Source organism: Mchenga conophoros, linkage group LG7, assembly GCF_057382185.1.
Source record: "Mchenga conophoros isolate Kocher_MC1m ecotype Shallow Benthic linkage group LG7, M_conophoros_male_GT1.1, whole genome shotgun sequence".
Lineage (NCBI taxonomy): Eukaryota > Metazoa > Chordata > Actinopteri > Cichliformes > Cichlidae > Mchenga > Mchenga conophoros.
Genome location: NC_140532.1, coordinates 53,947,635 through 53,969,963, shown reverse-complemented (window position 1 = coordinate 53,969,963; position 22,329 = coordinate 53,947,635). Strand labels below are relative to the sequence as shown.

At 39.8% G+C, this 22,329-nt stretch overlaps 2 protein-coding genes across 4 annotated transcripts; one reads left to right on the top strand and one right to left on the bottom strand.

Annotated features, from left to right (window-relative positions):
• The first annotated feature begins 1 nt into the window (after position 1).
• On the top strand, positions 2-7,775 carry sgtb (small glutamine rich tetratricopeptide repeat co-chaperone beta). 2 transcript variants are annotated; one of them, XM_085280177.1, is made up of 12 exons: positions 2-80; positions 2,090-2,202; positions 2,515-2,618; positions 2,756-2,831; positions 3,975-4,074; positions 4,308-4,412; positions 4,511-4,649; positions 4,764-4,826; positions 5,227-5,264; positions 5,359-5,442; positions 6,667-6,787; positions 6,952-7,775. In XM_085280177.1, exons 2-11 carry the CDS (start codon positions 2,103-2,105, stop codon positions 6,776-6,778), a joined length of 921 nt encoding a protein of 306 aa, XP_085136303.1. In that variant the 5' UTR covers positions 2-80; positions 2,090-2,102; the 3' UTR covers positions 6,779-6,787; positions 6,952-7,775. The 2 variants fall into 2 exon arrangements, with proteins under 2 accessions (XP_085136303.1, XP_085136302.1); XM_085280176.1 differs by having other exon boundaries at positions 6,926-7,775.
• A 3,410-nt stretch (positions 7,776-11,185) lies between these two features.
• trappc13 (trafficking protein particle complex subunit 13) lies at positions 11,186-21,589 on the bottom strand. 2 transcript variants are annotated; one of them, XM_085280173.1, is made up of 13 exons: positions 21,462-21,589; positions 20,300-20,368; positions 16,305-16,404; positions 16,113-16,197; positions 15,898-16,025; positions 15,722-15,794; positions 15,354-15,398; positions 15,023-15,040; positions 12,405-12,538; positions 12,129-12,327; positions 11,926-12,026; positions 11,659-11,806; positions 11,186-11,572 (listed from the first exon to the last, which is right to left on the bottom strand). In XM_085280173.1, the coding sequence occupies exons 1-13, from the start codon at positions 21,505-21,507 to the stop codon at positions 11,465-11,467; spliced, it is 1,254 nt and encodes a 417-aa protein (XP_085136299.1). In that variant the 5' UTR covers positions 21,508-21,589; the 3' UTR covers positions 11,186-11,464. The 2 variants fall into 2 exon arrangements, with proteins under 2 accessions (XP_085136299.1, XP_085136300.1); XM_085280174.1 differs by lacking the exon at positions 15,023-15,040.
• Between the last annotated feature and the right edge of the window lie 740 nt (positions 21,590-22,329).

Sequence of the window (22,329 nt, the reverse complement as noted above, 5' to 3'; positions counted from 1 at the left end):
GCAGAGGAGGAAGACGCGATCGATCCGACTCGAGCCCTCCTCATGACGCGGTAGCAGCAGACAGCTGGATAAGACCTCAGGTAGGTGGGCGGGAGGGGGACACACACTGAACAGCATCCTTTAATAGAGTGTTATTTTTAATATGACTTCGTGTTGTTTGTAGGGCTCCGAGGATGACCTCTGTTTCCTCTCCTCCTCCTGTTTTCCTGTCTTGTTTTGTTTTTGGGTTGTGATTGTTTTAGCCAGCATCACACAAGCAGCGCGCGAGCCTTGTTTGTCCGGACCGTCAGGGTGTAGGTTTCCTTTAAAGACAAACACCTGCCAGCGCCACTGGCTAAATTATAATTTTATTTTAGCATTTATTTGAAATAAATGTATAAAGTCAGTGCAGTGAATGAAAACACCCATTATGCTATTACATCACAGCTTCTGCATCACTGCATTTACGTGTGTCAACACACGAAGGGAGGAGTAGCTGTGCTAGCTAGACTCAAATGAGCATAATGCTTGGTTTCAGCACGTGATAGACGTATGAGGCAATAGTGTTTGTGTCTGTAGCATCCCGCACTGTGATTCTGTGGCCATGTTTTTATTTTTTTGCCCCAGTTTCCCCACAGACTTTTTGCCTCAGTCCGACTTGGAAAAATCAAGCAGTAACTAGCCTTCTGAGGGGCAAGGTTTTTTTTTTTTGTTATAGGCAATAAAATGACACGAAACTGCAGATCGCCAGTATCAGTTGTAGTGCAACTTTGTAGCTGTAGAGATTTACTATCAAAATGCAATGCAGTCGTTTGATATTCTCCTTCACTGCTACAGAGTCCTTAACAAATGCAAGATTACTACTGGCACCCAAAAAATAACCTGGGATAGTTGAGCCCAGGTTTATAATTAGGTCATAACTACTATCTCAGCCTCTTCTAAACCTGAGAATATAAAAAGTAATGTATTGTTGAATAAAAAATGAAATGCATATATTAAAAGGACCAAAAATCTACTCCCTAAGCCAGCTTCTTTGTTTTGAAGTAGTGCCCACTTTTAATAGAGTCACACTGATACTGAATTTTTGCATTGTAATGCCCGTATTGACTTTTTGGGGGTAAAAAATATTCAATAATATAAACATGTAACTCATAAATCAGAAATTAAACTGGAAAAAGTAAAAGGTTATTCTTTATTAATCTTTATTAAATATTCTACATTATTTATATACTTGTGGCAGAACAGCATCATTCAATAAAATTGTCTGATTGCTATATCAGCCAGAAAATACAGTCTTGAAAAAGAACGTTTTCACTGGACTGTATGCACTCTAGTGAAAAACTAAGTACATGCTGTAATTCAGTAGGTTGTAGAACCACCTTAATGTATAACTGTGTCACTCTCTCACATTGCTGTGGAGGTTTTTTGGCTCAACAAATCAAATAAAAAACAAGCCGAAATCATCAGCCCACCACCAGACAGTTGGTAAAAAGTGTTTGTGCTCATTTTAAATTCGACACTCTGGTCTTGTCTGTCCAAAGGACATTGTCCCAGAAGTCTTGTGGGTTGTTCATGTGCAAGTTTGCAAACTAAAGCTATGCTGCCATGTTCTTTTTAGAGAGAAGAAAATTTCTCATGGCAAGCCTTCCAAAGCATTTTAGTCTTTTTCTAAGTGTACTGTCATTAAATTTACCATTTAAAATGCTTACTGAGCCCTGTAGAGTGTGAGATGTAGCTCTTGGGTATTTTGCCATTTCTCTAAGCATTGCATGGTCTGGCCTTGAGGTGAATACACATCTAAATGCTCCAGACCAGCAAGCTGCAAAAGTTAATCAAGTGCATTTGATAAGTCGCATCTGCCTGCTGCTTACCCTCATAATTCCTATGGAAGCAGTAGGTGTGTACTTCAGAGGACTGCATAGAGTCTGTCTGAGTTTGATTAAATAAGCACAATTACAGTATTTTATACTGACTTATATATCAGTTATGCATTATTTAAGCATGTGTTTGTTATTTTTATTATGAAATGGCACCTCGTGAATTAGTAATTCAGTCACCACTGAGTGGTTTCCTTTCCATTTGATTCCAAACCCCTTCTTGTCTCTACCAGTTTCTAGGTAAAAATGGCTGTGGAAAAGCGCTTGGCATTCTCTATTGTGCAGTTCCTACGAGATCAAACACATTGTGGTACTTTAAATTCTGATGAGCAGGAAAGCCTCGAAGGTAGGTCGACTCACTGCACTTATGCCTTAGAAAGTGTCTGTGCAAACACTGGGCACTCTGCCTTGTCTCATCCATTTCAGAGTTCTGAATCTGCACAAACTGTACATACATTATGTCCCTTTTCTTGATAGTAAGCTAAGGACTGTCAAGGTAGTAAGAAAACATGACCAAAATCAGGCTTTGATAAGCAGTGCAGTTGAAGAGAATTATTCAAATAACTTGCTCTGAGCGTACAGCCAAGTTCTGACTCAACATGATTGTCCAGTTAACTCGAAACTACTCTGTCATATGTTGGCTGATTCTCCACCACAGTTGCTATACAGTGCTTGGAGACCACCTTCAAGATCAGCTCCAGTGACTGTCATCTTGCAGTGCCACAGTCACTTAGAGAGATATTCCTCAATGCCCTGCTCAAGGTGGGTAGTGAACACTTTAAAGTACTGTAAAATACATAGTACAATTATGCCGACTTAATTACACCGCTGCTTTTTTGTGTCAAGTCAGAATGTCCTGTGTGTTTATTCACTGACTCTTTTATTTTTCATTTTCACAGAATGACAATCTAACCATACCAGAGAGCTCCCCATCTCCTGAAGACATCGAACGAGCAGAGCTGCTTAAGAATGAAGGTAATCTTGAAACACTTCACATCTGATTACATTAGGTTCATAAATAAATATGGTGAGCTTCTATATTAAATGTTTTGCATCAGCTCTGATGCGCTTCAGTGGACATGTATGCATTATCTTATTTTGTATTATTAGTACTTAATTTATAATTTCCTATTATCACTGTTTTGTTGATCATATTAAACATGGACAAAGTTTGAAATAATCCCTAAACTTCTACCTTTCTGTGTCTGCTCTTGCTTTCTTGTAAATTCATCCTCCACAGGGTTTGGAATGTTTTATTGAATTGTGCTGTCAAATTGTTGTGGGTGGGGGCCACACTGATTACATTTATCATCACTGGAGGCATTGTGATTAGTTTCAATTCTATTTGTCGAGATGTAAATGATTCTGTAGCAGTGCAAGTTCAGTTGATGTTTCTCAAGTGCATTTGAATCTAATTTTGTGTTATTTTCCTCATTATCTATCATATATACACTGTTAAGGTGATGGAGGCTCATATTAAAAAGGCCTCATTGAGCCAAAAGCTCAGGCTTCATCAGTGCAGTGGGATCCTATTCCTGGCTGTACATGCTGCCCGGAGACTGGAATGTGCTGTCTGGCCTCTGTTGGGTCATAGTGAGGGCTCCAGACACTGGTGGAGGCCTTCCTGCATGTTTCTGTGTCGACATGTTGGCGTCCACTGCCACTTTGTCTTTGCTGTTGGTTGCGGCGACTGGGGGTTTCTGGGCGGGTGTATGGGTGTTTGCTCTCTGATGATTTGGGTGGCCTTGATGGGAGTAGGCGTGTTCTGATGTTTCTGCTGTTTCTCTGTCCTTGCTTGAGTGTTTAGTTTCGGGGTTTTATTCTGGTGGTTGGATGTTGGAGAGGATTATGCATGTATGTTCACAAGTTTAAAAAAGGTGGAGGGTGGTGTTCAGATTTCTGAACCTGTAGCTGGTGGCACATGAAACATGTCAATTTGCTTTCACCTACAAGATTTAAAAACCTGCCAATGCTTTTCTAAAGCTCAAGAAAAGGAAAAAAAGACACATCTATCACCCTAAAGCTGAATTGTCATCCTATTTTTCCATAAGATTGACTGAACCAGTCATGAGCTTTATGTTAACTTTGTTGTTATAACTACACACTTTGTTTCTTTAGGAAACAATCACATGAAGGAGGAGAACTACAGGAGTGCAGTGGAGTGCTACACAAAGGCCATTGATCTGGATCTAAGAAATGCTGTGTACTACTGCAACAGGTATTTACTGAACTGATATTTTACGCTGTTACTTATCTGAACTTAATTTTGTCCCTTAATCATGATTTGCACATTTGTTTAATATAATAGCAGACAGTAGACAAACAAAGCAGAGCCAAATGTGATGTAATGCTTGAACTGTTCGAGAAAGTGCTTGCTGACCGATTCCCTCCCTTTTTCATTACCCACCTGAACACAAACATTACACAGCGCTCTGAATTTATTACTTGCAGGGCTGCAGCTCACAGTAAGCTGGGGAATTATACCGAAGCAACTAGTGACTGTGAGAGAGCCATCGGGATTGATCCGACCTACAGCAAAGCATACGGGAGGATGGGGTTGGGTCATTTACTATTAACAAGTCATTTTGAAATAAACTGCTCTCTCCATAATATTTTCCAAAAATGACTGCTCACTGTTTCCTCTGTGGTTTCAGGTTGGCATTGACAGCTATGAACAAGTATCCAGAGGCAATTACCTACTTCAAGAAAGCTTTGGTATTGGACCCCGAGAATGACACGTACAAATCCAACCTGAAAATCGCAGAGCAGAAGCAGAAAGAAGCAACCAGCCCTGTGAGTAGAAACAAGCCTCTTGCTTTTAATCCTCTCCACATGTGTAGCATAATGTAATTGGGATTAATGTTGATATTTTCTTATTGGACTGTCGTTTACACATCTCTGCCACAGATAGCAGCTGGACTGGGATTTGACATGGCTAGTTTAATCAACAACCCAGCCTTCATCAGCATGGTAAGAGCATGAGTTCTAACAGGCGCAGCTTCCATTCAGGAGCCTCAGGATTGGTTTTATTTTTTACTGGATTAGTCCCATGAGTGATAGTTAGCCTGTTAAACAACCGCAGTAATTGTCTAGTAGAAATGAGAGCCTGACAACCCGAGCTCATTAAATTATGACACACGGGAGCGTGCGTTTGGCCGAGAATGTTTTTTCCGAGCACGCCAGGATTTTATTGCAGCATCAAGGACAAGACACATCTAAATCCGATAGCTGTGTATGCGCATTCAGGCCCCACAGCGCTAGATGGTAGATTGTTCTTCTGACAAAATTGCCAGTGTGATAAAAAATAAATTGCCCTTTTATTATGTACGTGAGAAACACATCAAGAATTGCTGTTGATTTCTCTTTGCAGGCTGCCAGCGTGATGCAGAACCAGCAGGTACAACAGCTGTAAGTCGAACTTTATGCATTTACTTCAGCATTCAAGTGTAGTTTCAAAAGACGAGTCCCACCGTGAACTGACGAACTGTGTCACTGTGCTCAGCATGTCAGGAATGATGTCTAATGCAGTGGGAGGCCCTGCAGCAGGAGTAGGAGGGCTCTCAGACATTTCCAGCTTGATTGAAGCGTAAGTACACTGAATGAAAAATTAAAAGCATTGCTTAATTACACCATTATTTAGTTGAGCTAAATGACCTTTTTATATGTACTTTTTATACTGAAAGATGTGGCAGTTTCTTTGTAAAGTCTTTATATTGCATCTCGCTGTAGAGTAATGCGCTGTACAGTTCCCCAGATAAACCATATCAACTTGACACATTCAACAAACCGGATAAAATGTGTTTACTTGTCAGCTGTAGAGAGGATTTAAGGAGAACTTGTTACCTATGAGTGTTTTTTGTGTCAGCTACTGTAGCTACTGATATTGATCTGACTCTTGGCAAGGGACAGCTGTCCCTTGCCAAGAGTCAGTAAATAAGAGGCAGTAAGAGGCAGTAAATTCCCCAAATTGTACCGAGATTTATTTCAACCTTTCTGAAACAATACTTGCAGTTTTGACAATATTGGTTGTAATATTTTATCCCTGTTGCCTTGTCTGGATGTGCAAACCCACTCTGGGGTGTTAAAGTACCTGTTTGCAGATTCTGAATGATTGAAAGGATTTTAAAGCAGGGACAGAAGGCACAGCTGTTAGAGTTGCTACAATCTAACTGATGTGATATTTTCATGTTACAGAATCCTAAACAGACATCACTCATTAACTGGGAACTCGGCATCAAAAAGCTGCACTGCAGTACTGTGCAAAAGCCTCGAGCCACGCCTAATTTCTTTATATTTTGCTTCCAACGAGCCAGACTTTCTTTTAATTTTTAAATTGGTTTTGAGCAGTAGTTCTCCTAAAGGTCTTTGGCTGTGTTTTCACTCATTTTCTTTCCCGTCCTTGTACCTGACCACCTTCAAGCTACTTAACACTGACCTTCAAGCATAAAAAAGATTTGTAGCTCAAGAGGTAAACTAGTGTTGTGTCAACACTCAACAAATAACTTAGGAAAGATTGTTGCTAGCAGCCTGTCACAAAAACACAGAATTTGTTCCCACTTCTTTAGTTAAACATATGAAAGTTGGCAAACATAATACTATAGTACAATAGTATAATACTATTACTATATAGTGTTATAGGGCAGCACAGTGGTGCTGACTTAGTGTGCAATACACATATTGGTACAATATCATACATATTGTGAAGAGACATGACCAGGCAACAGGCATTATTTTTTTTAAGAACAGAACAATTCGTCGTGCTGTTCCTGTTCTCGTTGAAAAGAATTCAGCTAAGTTATCTTTCTCTCAGAGGACAACAGTTTGCCCAGCAGATCCAGCAGCAGAACCCAGAGCTCATTGAACAGCTGAGGAACCACATCCGGAGCCGTTCCTTTAGCGGCAGCGCCGAGGAGCACTCATGATCTAGTCAGGTATTTTCTTTTTAAAAAATGTTCTATTCATGTTCTATTTAGGTATTTATTTAATATTTCAAAATCAAACCTGTAGCTAACTAAAAAAACAAACTTGGATCATATTTGTTTTATTAACATTTAATGTTTTTATTTCAGCCTCATGATTTTTTTGTTTTTCCAAGGAAGGGCATCCATATGGCGCGATCACAATCTCTACACCCATTTCTTAAAGTCAGGCCCCCGGCATAGCTGGAATAAAGAGACAAGGATGGGGTTTTAGGCACTTTACTGTGACTAAAGGCTCTGGAGTGGAGATATGAGAGCCTGGAGATTGGACCATGAAGTGAAGCATCTCACACATTTAGGACAACACATGTAAACACTAACCATAAAAAAGAGCCACGAATGCATTCAGCCTACCGACAGAATACGAGTAACTATTTTCTTCAGAACTTCTTTCCGTCCTTCAGAGATCATGTTTTCTGTGTGCTGAAATGACTGCCCTCTTCATGTTGTGATTTTAGGGGTTCCTTCTGTCAAGTCATGATAAATGGAGGGTTTGAGAGGAATGTACTTTTACAGCATTGTGGAGAGCACTTCGGCTTTCCCTCATAATAATACACATCGGGTTTATATGATTTGTTTAGTCTTATTTTTGTAGACAGAATGCACTGTACTTGTTTATTGGGTGATGAACACCGTTCGTTCCTGAGACTCACATCAGTGGTTTTCAGTGAGTACTACTTAACTTAATTAAGACAACAGTCTAATTGTATACCAGTGTTTGCTGCCTGCATTATGTTGTTACAGCACTTTAGCTAAAATTAACATCCTAACTTTAAGCCTATTTAATTTCTGATTAACTACTTACAGCATATTCATATTGTTCATTTTGCATGCTGTTGAATCTGGTATTTGAGATCAGATGCTTTATGGAAACACAGGTATGCTAAGGCAGCACATTGTTTTGTCAAACCATATAAATAATAAATGTCTTGAAACGAAACTACTCACATGCGCCTTTATGTCTTTGAATTAATGTCATTATTATATGAAAAGAATCATTGTTTACTGTCAGTGAACCACTTTTTTATTACATGAAGGTAATTACACACATATTCATACTGTGCTATTTTTCAGTGCCTGAGCACTTTTCTTTACAAAACATTTACACACCCAACTTGTAACTCAGGGTTCTGCATCTTGCCCAAGGATACTTCAAGATCAAGTGTTTTGAACTTGATACTGATCGGGTCTGTGAAGTTAACAGAAGGGGGTTGTTAATGTGTTTCAGCTGCTTTGGTGTAAATGAAATTAACAAGTGCACTAGAGAGGCAACAGTGAGACAGTCCCCAAAATAGCAATGGTTCTACAGGTGCAGTTTTTCCACCTCATCTTTTGCCACTGTTTTTTCACTAGTTTTGCATTTTGCTAGGGTCAGTGTTATGACTGGTAGCATGAGGTGATACCTGGACCCTACAGGTAGTCAAACTTGTCCAGGATGCCACATCATCACGTGCCACTGCCAGAAAGATTGCTGTATGCTGCAAGAGCATGGAGGAGATTTCAGAAAACAGGCAGTTATTAGGAAAGCTGTACAGGGCTGTAAAAGGTCCTTAACCCATCAGCAGAAATAGTATCCGCTCCTTTGTGTGAGGAGGAACAGGATGAGTACGGCTATACCCTTGGGCTCATTTTCCACACTATGTGCTTTTTGGTGTTTACACGTTTTCTTCTCTGCAGTAATTTTTCTTTTACTTTAGTTGTGTGACCAAAAATGCTCTCCACCATCACAATTCATGCAAAAGCCAGTGTTTTGCAGAACCTTGTGCTATTGACATAAGCAGCTGAGTCATGTTCACGTTGATACAGAACAGACTTTGATACAGTGGCCGTTCAGTGTCAGTGAAATCACATCAGGCAAGGAAATTAAAGATGAGGACACACTTCAAATCAGCTGTTATTCTGACCAAAGACCATACCAGTTTGATCTGCTTCACATAATTTCAAATTAAGTTTTCCTTTTGAGCTCAATAAACTGTTCACTGACAAAGAACTTTAGTTTTTGCAAACAAATACAAGATTTTGGATGAACCACCACTTTTCAAATTATCCATAGTCATAAAGACCAGAACATCAAGACCCAGACACAGTCACAAGTTTAATAGTCTTTATTAGGAACATGAGAACTTCAACTAGAATTTGGAGTTGGTAAGCAAGAGTAGGATTATTTACAGGGGCCACTCTGAGGACTCTTTGGTAAAGGAGACCCCACAGTGAGTGAGACCTGGAACAGGACAGTATAGTTAGTTAAGAAAGAGGCAGTTGTTAATAAGTTTCAGCCGCTTTGGTGTTAAATACAGTAACAGTAGCAGAACTAGAGGGGCAAAAATGAGACACCCCCCAAAACAGGAATGTTTTTTCTTCTTCATCTTTTCTGTTTTATTTATTTATTTTTTTTACTAGTTTTGCATTTTGTTAGGATCAGTGTCATCACTGGTAGCATGAGGGGATACCTGGACCCTACAGGTAGTCCAACTTCTCCAGGATGCCACATGAGTGTGTGCCACTGCCAGAAAGTTTGCTGTGTGTCTCCCAGCACAGTCCCAAGACCATGGAGATTCCAGGAAACAGGTTGTTACTAGGAGAGCTTGACAGGGCCAGAGAAGGTCTTGAACTCATCAGCAGGATCGGTTTTTGCTCCTTTGTGCAAGGAGGAACAGAGTGAGTTCTGCTATAGCCCTACAAAATCACCTCCAGCAGGACATTGGTGTAAATGTCTGACCAAACAATCAGAAGCAGACTTCATGAGAGTGGCCCGAGAGTCCGACATCCTCTACTACCTGTGTATGTATGTGTATTTTTTATATTTATATATGAATTGTACAAGATCAATGGGACCCTAAGAGCCTTCATCAGGAACTCAATGGGGATGTGGCATACAACACTAGAGGCCAACTCCAAGCCCATAGCACAAGTCACCATCAAGTGCGGGATCTACCAAGGAGATGCTCTCTCCCCACTGCTGTTCTGCATAGGCCTGAACCCCCTCAGTGAGATCATTAACAAGGCTGGCTACGGATACCGACTACGGAACGGAGCAGTTGTCAGCCACCTCCTGTACATGGATGACATCAAGCTGTATGCCAAGAGTGAATGAGACATCGATTCACTGATCCACACTACCAGACTATACAGCAATGACATTGGAATGTCATTCGGACTGGAGAAGTGTAGTCGGATGGTAACAAAGAGAGGGAAGGTAGTCAGAACTGAGGGGATTGAACTACCAGAAGGCAACATTGCAGACATAGAGGACAGTTACAAGTACCTGGGGATCCAGCAGGCGAATGGGAACCATGAAGAGGCCGCTAGAAAAGCTGCAACCACCAAGTACCTGCAGAGGGTCAGGCAAGTCCTGAGGAGTCAGCTGAATGGTAAGAACAAGATCCGGGCCATCAACACGTACGCCCTGCCCGTGATCAGGTACCCTGCTGGGGTAATAGGCTGGCCAAAGGAGGAGATAGAAGCCACTGACCAGGGCCGTGCAGAGAGGTTTAAAGGGGCGGGTGCTCAAAGTTAAAAAGGGGCACATTGAACCAGACTGAATAACAACAACACACATTCATCAAGAATCTAATATGGGCAACAAGGCAAAGCAAACGTCACCGATGTTTTACCTGATGGGTACATGGTAAATGGCCTGCATTTGTATAGCGCTTTTCTAGTCCTTAAGGACCCCAAAGCGCTTTACACTACATTCAGTCATTCACCCATTCACACAAGCTACATTGTAGCCACAGCCACCCTGGGGCGCACTGACAGAGGCGAGGCTGCCGGACACTGGCGCCACCGGGCCCTCTGACCACCAGTAGGCAAACATGGGGTTAGTATCTTGCCCAAGGATATTTGGCATGCAGCAGAGATCGAACCACCGACCTTCTGATTAGTGGTTGACCTGCTCTGCCACCTGAGCTACAGCCACAGTACAATGTTGCTGTTGAGGGGTTTCTGCTGCTCCTGCTGCTGATAGTGCTGGAGGGCAGGGCTGTGTTGATCTGAGACTGTAGACATTAAAAAGTCCATAGGAGAGATGGTAGCTGATTAAACAAGTATCATGAGATAATAACAAAATGCAAAGATTAGTGACAGCGCTTGGATGTCTTGCCTGTGAATCACTCTTTGCTTCTCTTCTTCCTTCCATCCCATCATTTCATATATCACTCTCCACTTGCTGTCCATCTGAGAACAAGGCACAACTTGCTATTGCAATAAACTATAATTTAATTATCCACACCTAACAACTCTTGGACTTAATCTAAATGATGACAGAAAAATGTTATAGCCCTGCCTTTAGTAGCCTCACACAGCTCCTGCTGTTTCCAAAAACTCATTGATCAAGTCAGTACATGTCTGTGCCTTTGTAAGAGTTTTAATAACAAAAGCCAACACAGATGCCATGAAGCACCTTTTTAAAAGCAATATTAAATCAAAGATGACAGATTTATTAACATTTATGCACATTTACATCATTATTTTCAAAGAAAGTGATTTATATTATTCACAATTAATTGTAAAATACAATATTCTTCCATTAAGTTGCAAAAAACATAGTGTCATGTGCAGAATGCCGCAGTTGGTCCATTCATATGTAAAATGCAAAAAAACAAAAACAAAAAAGGGTAAAGAAAACTCCTAGCACTCGTTGCTCGTAAACGGGCAGACCACACACACTTGTGCAATGTCGTCGTATTCGTATGTCCTCTTCAGAAATGTATCTGTGAGCCTCAAACCAGAAATGCTCTGAAACAAAGAGGCAAACACACGAGTAAGTCGGTAAAGAGCACTTTGATCTGAGCACACGGTCAATTGTAAAGTCTGGATCGTACCTGCAGACCCTGGACGGAAGACAGGACTGTGAGGGGCAGTGAGAGGAAGGCGCCAGGACTAAGTTTCCCCAGCTGTCGCCCTGATATACCACACCAATGGATAGAACTAGTATTACACATCTCTAGCACCAGGTCCATAGTTCTTTCACTGCAATATCAGAAAAGCAGAGAAAAGCTGGTTATTATGGGCTAATTCAACCCCTCAGTGAACTGAATAATACTAAGGGTTGTATTATGAGGGCGATTTCATTTTTCAGGGGTTTCTACCTGCAGTTGGTGATTTTACAGATGATGTCAAAAGGTTCTTCAAGGTTGACAGTGTCAGGAATCAGGTCTAAAGACAGCCGAATATCTCCATACCCTGGAGCCTGGAGGACACGTGGGGATTAAACTGTATTTTCGTTCATAAGAGGATACAGTAAGTGAAATGAGCGCCTCTGTTCTAGCAGTAGGCTAACAGATCAAGATACCATTCTTTGCAGCTGACTGGTCTGTAGCCTCCCTCTTTCTCCAAGATTGGTCTTCCATACAATGTCCAGCTTGCCTATGACCGTCACTCCCTTGATGATGCCGGCCTTCTCTGCGTACTCCGGCTTTGGCTTCAGGCAGTACAAATACTGCCGTGTGTCCATAGGCTGCAGGTAGGACATTTTCCCAAATGTGGACTCTCTGCAGAGGAAAAGTTACAGCTGAGTATTGAGTGTAAAATGTTATCAAAAATAAGGACACATGTGTGTTTGTTTTACCCTTTGTCTGCTTGTGTGACCGTGTTGAGCTCTGTAACGTTGTACATCATGGATGGCTCTAAAGACACTTTCTCCATGAACATTGGCGAGGTGGTAATGTTCTGAATCTGCGCTTCCAGGAACACTTCATCTGTCTGAGCGCAGAAGCACAGCGTCACACTAACAGGCTATTTGATGTTAGCCTTTATAACAAGCTACATAATCTCCAAGGTGAACTGAGCAACATGTCAGGTATTAACAGCTGGGTTAGGGCTTTTGCCAATGTGCCAGCTTCAAAAGGATGAGCTCATATTTTAAAGTTTGTCTTAAAACGATATTCACATGCTCACAGAGGCTGTTAGAGTTTCTCGTGGTTATTTCCCCGAGGGAAGTGGGTAAAACCTGATCCAGCAAGCACACTTGCTTCATTGGTTCTCACAGCACGCGCTACTTCTTTACTGGGGAGCACATCTGTGACCCGTTGTTGTCACAAATGTGCTCTGAGACTTTGAGGAATGATACTAAAAATATAACTTCTGACGCTGTGTAAAAAGAAAAGACAGACCACAGATGCTGCGAGTGCTGCTCTCGAAAGCAATTAATGTTCGACTCACTGAAAATGACAGAGAGCAATCAGATTTTTCTGTTTTCTTCTAGGAAACGTATGGAAGTTTCTCACAGCCAGCATGGACACCACAGATCACAGGAAGCTGTAACTCTTACAGACATCTGAGAGGTGTTTTAAGACAGACTTAAATGTGAACCTTAAATTTCTTTGGTCATATAGGAGTTATACATTGAATGTCAATGAGAAGACTGGCATTAAAAGAAAAACTTTAACTGAATCCTATTAAGTTTGCTCAGTGTACCTTTGAGGACATATTAGTACAATTGTTGGTCGGCAGGTGCACAGTACGGGCTGCACAGTGAAACATTAGTTTATCAAACATCAAGCAGTTTGGCTTATGAAAGTATGTTTAGAAATGTTTGACTTTATTTGTTCAGTACTGTCAAGACAGGAAATGTGGAGCAAGGTAACGCCAGGCAGTAAATGTCTGGCTCTACCAGTTTAGATCTTATGGTGTACAACTATACTTCTGGGGCCACTGAGCGACCCTAGTTATGGGTTCTTAGAAAGCTTAAACTAGAACCAAAAAATAGAAAAATAAAACTTTTGCAAGTGTACACCGATTTTATAAATATATAAAATTGGTCAGCTCAAAAATGAAACCATTTGGAAAGGTTAAAAGTATTGGTATTGTGTAGTAACAGGCCAAATTCAATACTGCTACTCAGTCGCTCAGCAGTAAGTAAAACAATAAGTTTATTAATATTCGAGAGCAATCATTACCGGTTAAGAGTACAGTTATTTCCTTGTGCAGAGGCATAATAAATGCATCTCAAACGTAGAATCAGAGTATTTTCTTAATCCCTGAGAAAGTTAGGTTGTCACATAGAAAGAATTTAGATGCCTGAAATGTGGAGAATGTTCTGCTTTCCTATTTTAATTAGGAAGCTACTTGATGTTCTGGTTGAGCAACACTCAGATGTCTTTACAACAGTAAACTTGTCTGTGCAGCCACAACTGTAAAGTGAGAAACAAAAAGAAGGAAGCGTGGATAAGTTTGTGCCTGTTATTCATAAGTGACTTGATCATTCTGAGTGAAGTTAGTGTGAAATCAGCCAAACCTCACATTTTAGTGCTTATAGTGAAAGACTTCTGTCATTGTTGGCTGTTTAACTATTAAGAGCATAATTGTAGTGATACAAAAGTTAAAGTGGACCTATTAAATTGCTTTTTGTAGCTCAATATTTTATTCTCAGACTGCACTAGGGCAGCGTTTCGTGATTCACAGCACAAATTAAGTAACTTTGTTCTGATTGGCTGACCCTTGCAAACAGAAGGTTGGAGAGCAGGTGGGTGGGGCTTCCGCGCTTATAGTCTGAGCTGTTTGATTAGATGGCCACATTAGGGATGTCCACTCTCTATGACAAAGGAAAAAAACCTGTGTGAAACTGAAGCAGGTTAAAGCCTGTGATCTTTGCACACTGGCAGCCCTGAAAGGTCAAATGGAGTGCAACTTAAGGAAACACCAGCTAACAGAAAAACACTGTAAAGTAACGTGCGCTTTAATCACATGATTCATATCATAGTGTAGATACATGCTTGCTATTAGCCGTTTACTGTTGTGTGTGCTTTTGCAGAGGTTTTTTGTTGGTGTTTAACAGGAACAGCATATGAAAAGAGTAATAGGTCCACTTTAAAAACGAGCAGCGCTGAACTTGCGCTACTACATAATCATTCACATATAGACGAATAGATACGAGATTAATCATAGCACCTTCTGTGATGCTAACCGCAATCAATGCCGTACCCACTCACAACAATGTGACACCACAAACACCGTGCAGGATCAGTTTGAAAGAAGAGGAAACAAAGAGAGGGCAAAAGAAAAAGAATGGAAGTTTATGTCAAGGGGTAACAAACAACTGAGTCACTGAAGATCTTTTCTATATTCAGACTTTCTTCCATTCTTTTACTTTGCACCTTTGTATGAGCTCAGAAAGAAAGAGTGTCCATCGCCAGAAATGATTAGTAGAAGCTAATGTTCAGTGATGATAACAGAAGAAACAGTTACCACAGAACTGAGGTCGCTCTAATGGAGAAAATAAAATACAAGACAAGACACAGTAAACAAATGGAGTTACATGCCAATGTTGATGACAATGAATATTTGCAATACACGAAGCTACTGATATGAAAATGAGTATTAAAAAAAAATTTAAAAAGGGGGGGGAGCTTAATGCCTTTATCCAGGAAAACCACTTATCTCCAGGATCATTTATTCACCTGGAGGCACACAGGTTTTCATGGAGGCCTAACTAATGCTAACTGCCTCTATTGTAAATGTTCCTGACTATAAAATGAAATAAGAGCTTCGCAATGCTGCTTGAGAAGAGCTAATTTACCTCTGCGTTGTAGAACTTCGTCTTCACATCCAGCGGCTTCAAAACCTGATTAAAAATAGATTGCAAGCTGAACACTGAAGTTTTCTCATAAGATACCGCCATCGAGCTGAAAATAATATTTCCATGCAGCACTGTTTAGTCCAACTGGAGTTTTACTGAAAGTGGGAATCAGAGTGACAGAAATTCATCTTAAGGAAAGGCAGCAAGGCTACAGCTGGTTATTGAACTGAGGGCAGAAGATTGCCTGACACCAAACCCACACAGAGGAAGGCAATCTGTTGTAGCTCTGTGGCATTTCTCCACTCATCTCTAAGCTTACTCGTGACTTTACAACCATCTCCTAATTAGAACACTGAGCCATAACTTACCTGGAACTTGAAGAACTTCCTAAAATAGAGCTTCTCCCCTTGCTGGGTGGTGTAACTGACTGCACAAACTAAGCTGGAAATGTGAAAACAGCAACAAACAAACAGGATTATTATTATTATTATTATTTTTTATTACTGGTGAGTTGGGAAAACATTTCGGGAGTGGGAACACTCACATGTGTGTCCCAATTTCTTTGACTTCGTGGTGAATGACATCATCGATGCAGCATTCGGGTTTGAGCTCTGCGACTGCCGAGTTTGATGCGGAGAGATTCAGCCTCTGCGAGCTCGTCTGTAGATCAGCCTACATAGGGAACCACATCGTGATTACGTGCGAATGGAAGACAAAGCGCACAATCTGAACTGAGCAGGTATTCCTTCTTTACAGTACCTTCACCAGAATGTCTTTAACAACTTGGCTGCTGTCATTATGCACGCTTATGTAACTGGAGAAGGTCTCGCCGAGGAATATATTTCTGTATGATGTGAAGACAAGAATTCGTTTTTTTTTTTGTTTTGTTTTTTTAAAAAGCACTTGCTGCTGTTTTTAACTTTAAAGAGTTACAGCTGATTGGTGTTTTACCCAAAGTTCTGTGGTAATGTGAGCATCTCTCCCAGCATTAAGGTCTCTGCGCCTTTGATGGTGGAGGGATCCTGCCTCATAAGCTGACCAAACAAGTCCCCTGTGGAGACAAAAACATGGGTAGGTAGGTGTCATGGATATGTATAATGTAGTCCAAAATTTGGCTCCCGCACATGAAATTTGAGTCCTCACTAAAGATTTACTATTTAGAGGATAAGTGATATGAAAACAATAAGATATACATCTACCTGCACACTAACAGAATTGGCTTTGGAGAAACATAATGTATGGATATCTAACAGGCAGATGCTCTTCTGATGCTGTAAGGCAGCGCTGCACAAGGTGAGCGCTCAGTTTGCTGCAAGGAGAATGAGAAAGCTAAAGAAAGACGCTTTGAAGATGAAGTTTCAAAGCAGACTGAACCTGAAAGGTAAAACCATTAGGTTTCAACGTCTCCTTCTAATAACTCCGCCTCAAACATCTTGTGTTCAATTCACTGAATAATATGTACTGTGGTTAGTTTTATGACAGGTTCTAACATCTTAATATAAGTTTCCACCTGATGCCCTGAGAATAATTTTCTCTTCATTAACTTTAATGTATTTAATAAAGACATGCAAGATTCTACCCTGAATATTATTAATATGTTTTGAGTAGTTTTTTTTTTTTTTTTAAACTGTCATAACTTCTAAAAGGACTGAAAAATACATTTTAAGACTGTAACCAAATCAGTTTCACATCAACTCCTACATGCTTGATCACAGAGGGTCTCGGGTTTCAGTGGACTCACAGTTTGTGACAATGTTTTTTTTTTTGGCATATTCACTTCACTCAACTCTGAATGGGGACATCCAGCCCCTGTGTTCAGTTCAGTGTCCCTTGCTGATACTCAGATCACCCAGTGATGTGTGTGTTCATATTGGATTTAAAAAAAGAAAGAAAGAGAGTTAAACTAAACTATTACATAGAACAGTGTGTTTCTCCATTTCACAGCTATAGGATACATTTATGTGTGTTAGAAAAGGACTAGATTAGAACGTGATTATAATACAGAAATAATTTGATTAAATTTACAATTCAATTTTATTTATATAGCAGCAAATCACAACAACAGTCGCCTGTTGGTCCATATGTATAATGTAAGATAATACAATATAAATATGGACCAGAAAGCAACAGCTAGAAGACGAGCCTGGTGTCAAAACGAGCCTAACAGATGAGATCTTTCATACGCTGTTACTTTTTTTTGAGCAACCATTATTCCACATGGGTTTTTGACCCTTCCAAAATATGCTCAAAAACATTTTTTCAAGTTTTTCCTCCAGTGAAATTTAATAAACAGATTAAACATTGAGAGTACCAATATGTGTTTCTGTCAACATTAGACATCATACAGATGCTACTTCACTGAAGCCAATGCAGAAGTACCTTAACCCTGTATTCTATCTGAAGGCCACCAGATGGCAATAGCTGCAGTTGTAAAAATACTTATTTATAATATTGAGGTAAATTTTTACTTAATATACTAAAGTTATGGTCCCAGAAAAAATCCTGCTAATTTTAAAAGGGTCAGCTGAAGGTACCGATTGATTTTTCAATTGACCCAACAAGTTTCCAAGAAAAAGGGATGTTTTTATACGAATGCAATTCATCTTTAAATCTCTTTAAAAATAAACTATAACTTCCCTACTACTTACAGAAATAGGTGTCCAACCTAGACTCGTCAGCACATTTTTGATTTATATGGACTTCAGTTACCACTGCACTGCTCTGTGCTGCATTCAACCAGAAGGAACTAGAATTACTGCTTAGCTGTTGAATGCCTCTGCCAGCCAGTCAGTAACTCACTTAATAAATATAATGATGATTCTGAAGAGGTTTAATAAGAAGGTATAAACTATACTGATGTTTGGCCAATAAAGGTTTAACTAATGACAGCAGGCAATCCTTCAAATATGGACGTTGCTACAAAAATGCCAGAAACAGATGCGTAGCACACACATTTTTAACCCAGCAGCAGAAAAGGTCTTAAATAACTGTAGTTTAAAGATGGAAGATTATTGTCACAAATATAACATCTGGCTAAATTTTTGCAAAGCTACAAAGCTAACCTTTGACCTTGTAGTTGTCACTTTTATCCTTTTAGACATTTTTGCAAAAAATTTTGACATAATTAGCAAATTAACTATTAACTACTACACCCACCCCAACACAGACACACCTGTTAATATTCCAGGTTTTTGTGATGTTAATTAGACAACAATAAATGATTTCAAAATGCTCCCACCTTAACCTGCACAATCATTTGAAAAAAGAAACAAATCTGTTCGAGGAGAAATAAAAAAATAAAATAAAACAGTGTGCACTCTCATAACTACTTCACGTTATTGAATCACAGCGTTCAGTTTTCTTGGGTACACACTCGACATCAGTTAAAGAGACTGATTAACCCCCAGGTAAAGTTCAGGCGTTCTAGTAGGATTCGCCTGACATTTACTCACTTGCCTGCTACAGGAAAAGGTTGGCACCCTCGCAGAGAGCTTGCAAAGCATCACACTGATCTTATCAGTCGCCAAACGTTTACAGAAATAAATTCCACGGCATTGAAAATACCACAACACAGAGCACAGTAAAGACTGCGTCATCAAAAAAGTGAAGAAAATATGGGATGACAGTGACACTGCAAAGAGCTGGACTGGATGACTGTGGTCTCATTTTTTAACATTACAAAAACCTGGCACTTTTTATATCCACTGTATGGGCAAACTCAGAAAACATAACTCAGTGGCTGATAGGGAATAATAAAACAACAACAGAAACTTCTGATATATCAGAAATCTGTTCACTATTTTTATTACATATTATATCAGTAATGAACTGACTAAATATTAACTGATAACTTATGGCAATGGTGTGGGATTAAATAAGTGTGTACTTCTTCCCACTCCCTTTCAACATGTAAATGAATCAGAACGGTAGCTATATTGAAATGTATTGACTTTTGTATAGTATTTTTTCTCTCTCTCTTATTTTCTTTACTAAATGTAACTGTATATCGTTTCCATGTTTGAAATAAATTAACAACAACAACTTTAATGTGTCTACCTCTGTTTTATAGCATTTGGACAAGCTTGATAACATGAAAATATTAACTTTTTTTTTCTTGCCCAACAAGGACTCTATTGCAGACACAGTATCTTGTTTTCGTTTGTAAGCTGACTTGAGTGGGATTTCCTGGTGCAACCACAGAGGATGTTTAAATGAGTGTAAAAAAAAATTGAGGAAGCTGCCTGACCAAGTTTGGCCTCAATACTTGTGTTATTTCCTGTAGTGGAGTGCAATGCTGACGTGGACCTCTGAAAAACAACAGCATTAAAAAAAATAAAACATCAACAACAAAAAAAACCCACTTATCATTCAGCTTCACAATGCTTGACTGTGAGCTTCTCGAACACGATCATGAATTTACAGAGGTTGGGAAAAAATCTCTCAGATTGTTGTATATGCATGTAAAAAGGTGGAGATTTAATGAACAAGAAGCTTTTAAGCGTTCAAACAGATTTCTCCTTGAATTAACTTTTCCATTTTACACAATGCAAACAAAAGCATTAGACTACCAATTTAAAAACAAAAACAACCCACAGGCAAGGGATTATACCATGGACACAAGGCTGTTGTTTTACTGTTCTTGTCTTATTTGATCTTCTGCGTCCTGATAAACATGAGTATGAGACCTCTGACTAATAAACTGTCATTACTATGAGTGGTGGTACAGTGGCTCAGCCATTGTGGTTTCCTCCTACTATCCCACGTCCTGCACTGGATTGATTAACATCAACTGAGCTAATTGGATTCCCTGATAATATCATGATGCTCAGTCTCACAGACCTGACCCCTGTTGTTCTCGTTTGCTACAGCTCTGCTAAAGAATATGGAGTGAAATTCATTTCAGGCTCGGTGGGTGGAACTCTGTCTGCAAGTTTAAACAGGCTCACCTGGCAGATCTCGATCCTCGCACGTCACCGGCAGGTTTGTGAAGAGAGTGGGCTTCGTTAAGCGCATCACTGTAAAGTAAAGTGACACTGGTTAGCAGCCAATTAGTGACCAAGCTGATATTTTCACATGGATTCAGGAGCCTGCATTCAAGAATGAATGCTTACCAGTTACTGAAATCACTCACAACAGGGGTGTATCTAAAGATTATTTCAACAAAGAATCTGCTGACAAAGAGAAGTTCTGAGTGGGAAAGTGGTGGTCTGACATTAAAATTAAAACGCACAAATTATACAGGTTTTGTGTGAAGGACAACTATATGTTACCTTATCTGAATGCAACTTTTACAACTCCCTCTCTAGGTAAATGCAGTAAGCCTAAAGTTCCAGAAGTTTGTTTAATAGTCTCAAAACTGTTGTAAGATGCATTTCTTACACGCTGTTCACTGATAAAAAAATTGTAACTGCCTAACAGATAAAATGTTCTGCAGTCCTCACACAAATGTCAAAGCCCAGGTCCATGAAGTGCTCTAAAAACAGGGAATAAAATCTTCCCTTCGCTACTGCATAAAACCTGTAGCTGTAGTAGCTAATACTTGAGTAATACCGTTAGTATTCTGACTGCTGCACGGTTTGCAGGATATCACTTATGCTCAGAATTTCTTTTTGCGGGTGGTGAGCTGAAAGCTAACAAAAAGAAACAGGAAAATGAACACTTTAACTTCCCAGAGTTCTTTCTTTGAGTCCGATTCAGATTCAGATTAGAGGAAGTAGAAGCAAAAAAAAAATGTTACCTCGAGAAAAAAAGTCCAACCCAAGCAAACAAACAAAAAACGAATTAGTGCAATAAATAAATTAGCTGCAACAACTAAGAGCACAAGAGAGAGTTAGCTTACACTATGACACAGTTCCTTAAGCTACACTTTGCTAAACAGGGTCTTTAATATATGTTTTAAGCGCCCCAAACGAAAAGAAAAGTCTTTAAAGTCGCACCACTGGCCATCAGCCTTGTTTACACCTTCACAAAAGTAAATGCATGATATTGCATTAGCTAGCGCCACTAGCAACTTGAAGCAGCAGCAAATGACAACAGCGCGATACACTGACACATCTAACCATGAAGACAACCTCTGTAGTCACAACATATATGTTAACAGTAAAATACCTTTTAATGCGAGCAGGTGCTCCTGTTTCGCCTGATTTACATCCATTTTGACAGTGAAAACAGCCTAATCAGGGTGATATTAGCCACTCTGCTAGCTGCTTATGTGACAGGCAGTTTCTTCTTCGTCATGTCATTTAGGGACAGGATGGACACCCCTGACATGTTATACTGCCTCCAATAGTGCGAGATGGGCGTTACAACAACAGAGAATCTTTTCTTTTCGTCACCGTTGATAAGTTGTACTTTAGACAATTTAATTTATATTACCATATGTTTTATTCCTAATCCAAACCGCGAATAAATAGATAAAACGTGATATTAATGATAAACGTCACTGACATCTAGCGGTGAGAAGAGGCATTACATTCGGCCATAACCTCTGCTGTGTTGAAATAGCAATAGAAATTTGTTAGTTTTGCTTCCACGGGCACGGCTTGTAAGCAGCACCAGTGTTTTCATCTGCATGCAGCAAACGGAGAAGCTGAGCTACAGAAAAGCTACAAATTTGTCAGCATTCTGATTTATAGAGCAACAATTCCAGTGTCAAATAAGATGATATGAGATTTAGTCAGTTTTCCTCTTAAAAAAAGAAGGCACTGTGCTGTCATCAAGTGAATGCATGAGCATTTACTGCGCAGTTTCTCACTGATAATGGTTATGTAGCATATATACATCGATCAGGCATAACATCGTGACCACAGACAGAAGTGAATGACACTGATGATCTCTTGATCATGGCACCTGTTAGTTTGTGGGATATATTGTGGAACAAGTGGATATTTTGTTCTCACAGTTGATGAGATAGAAGCAGGAAAAATGAGCAAGCATAAGGATTTGACAAGGTGAATACTGGCACCATGATCCCCTG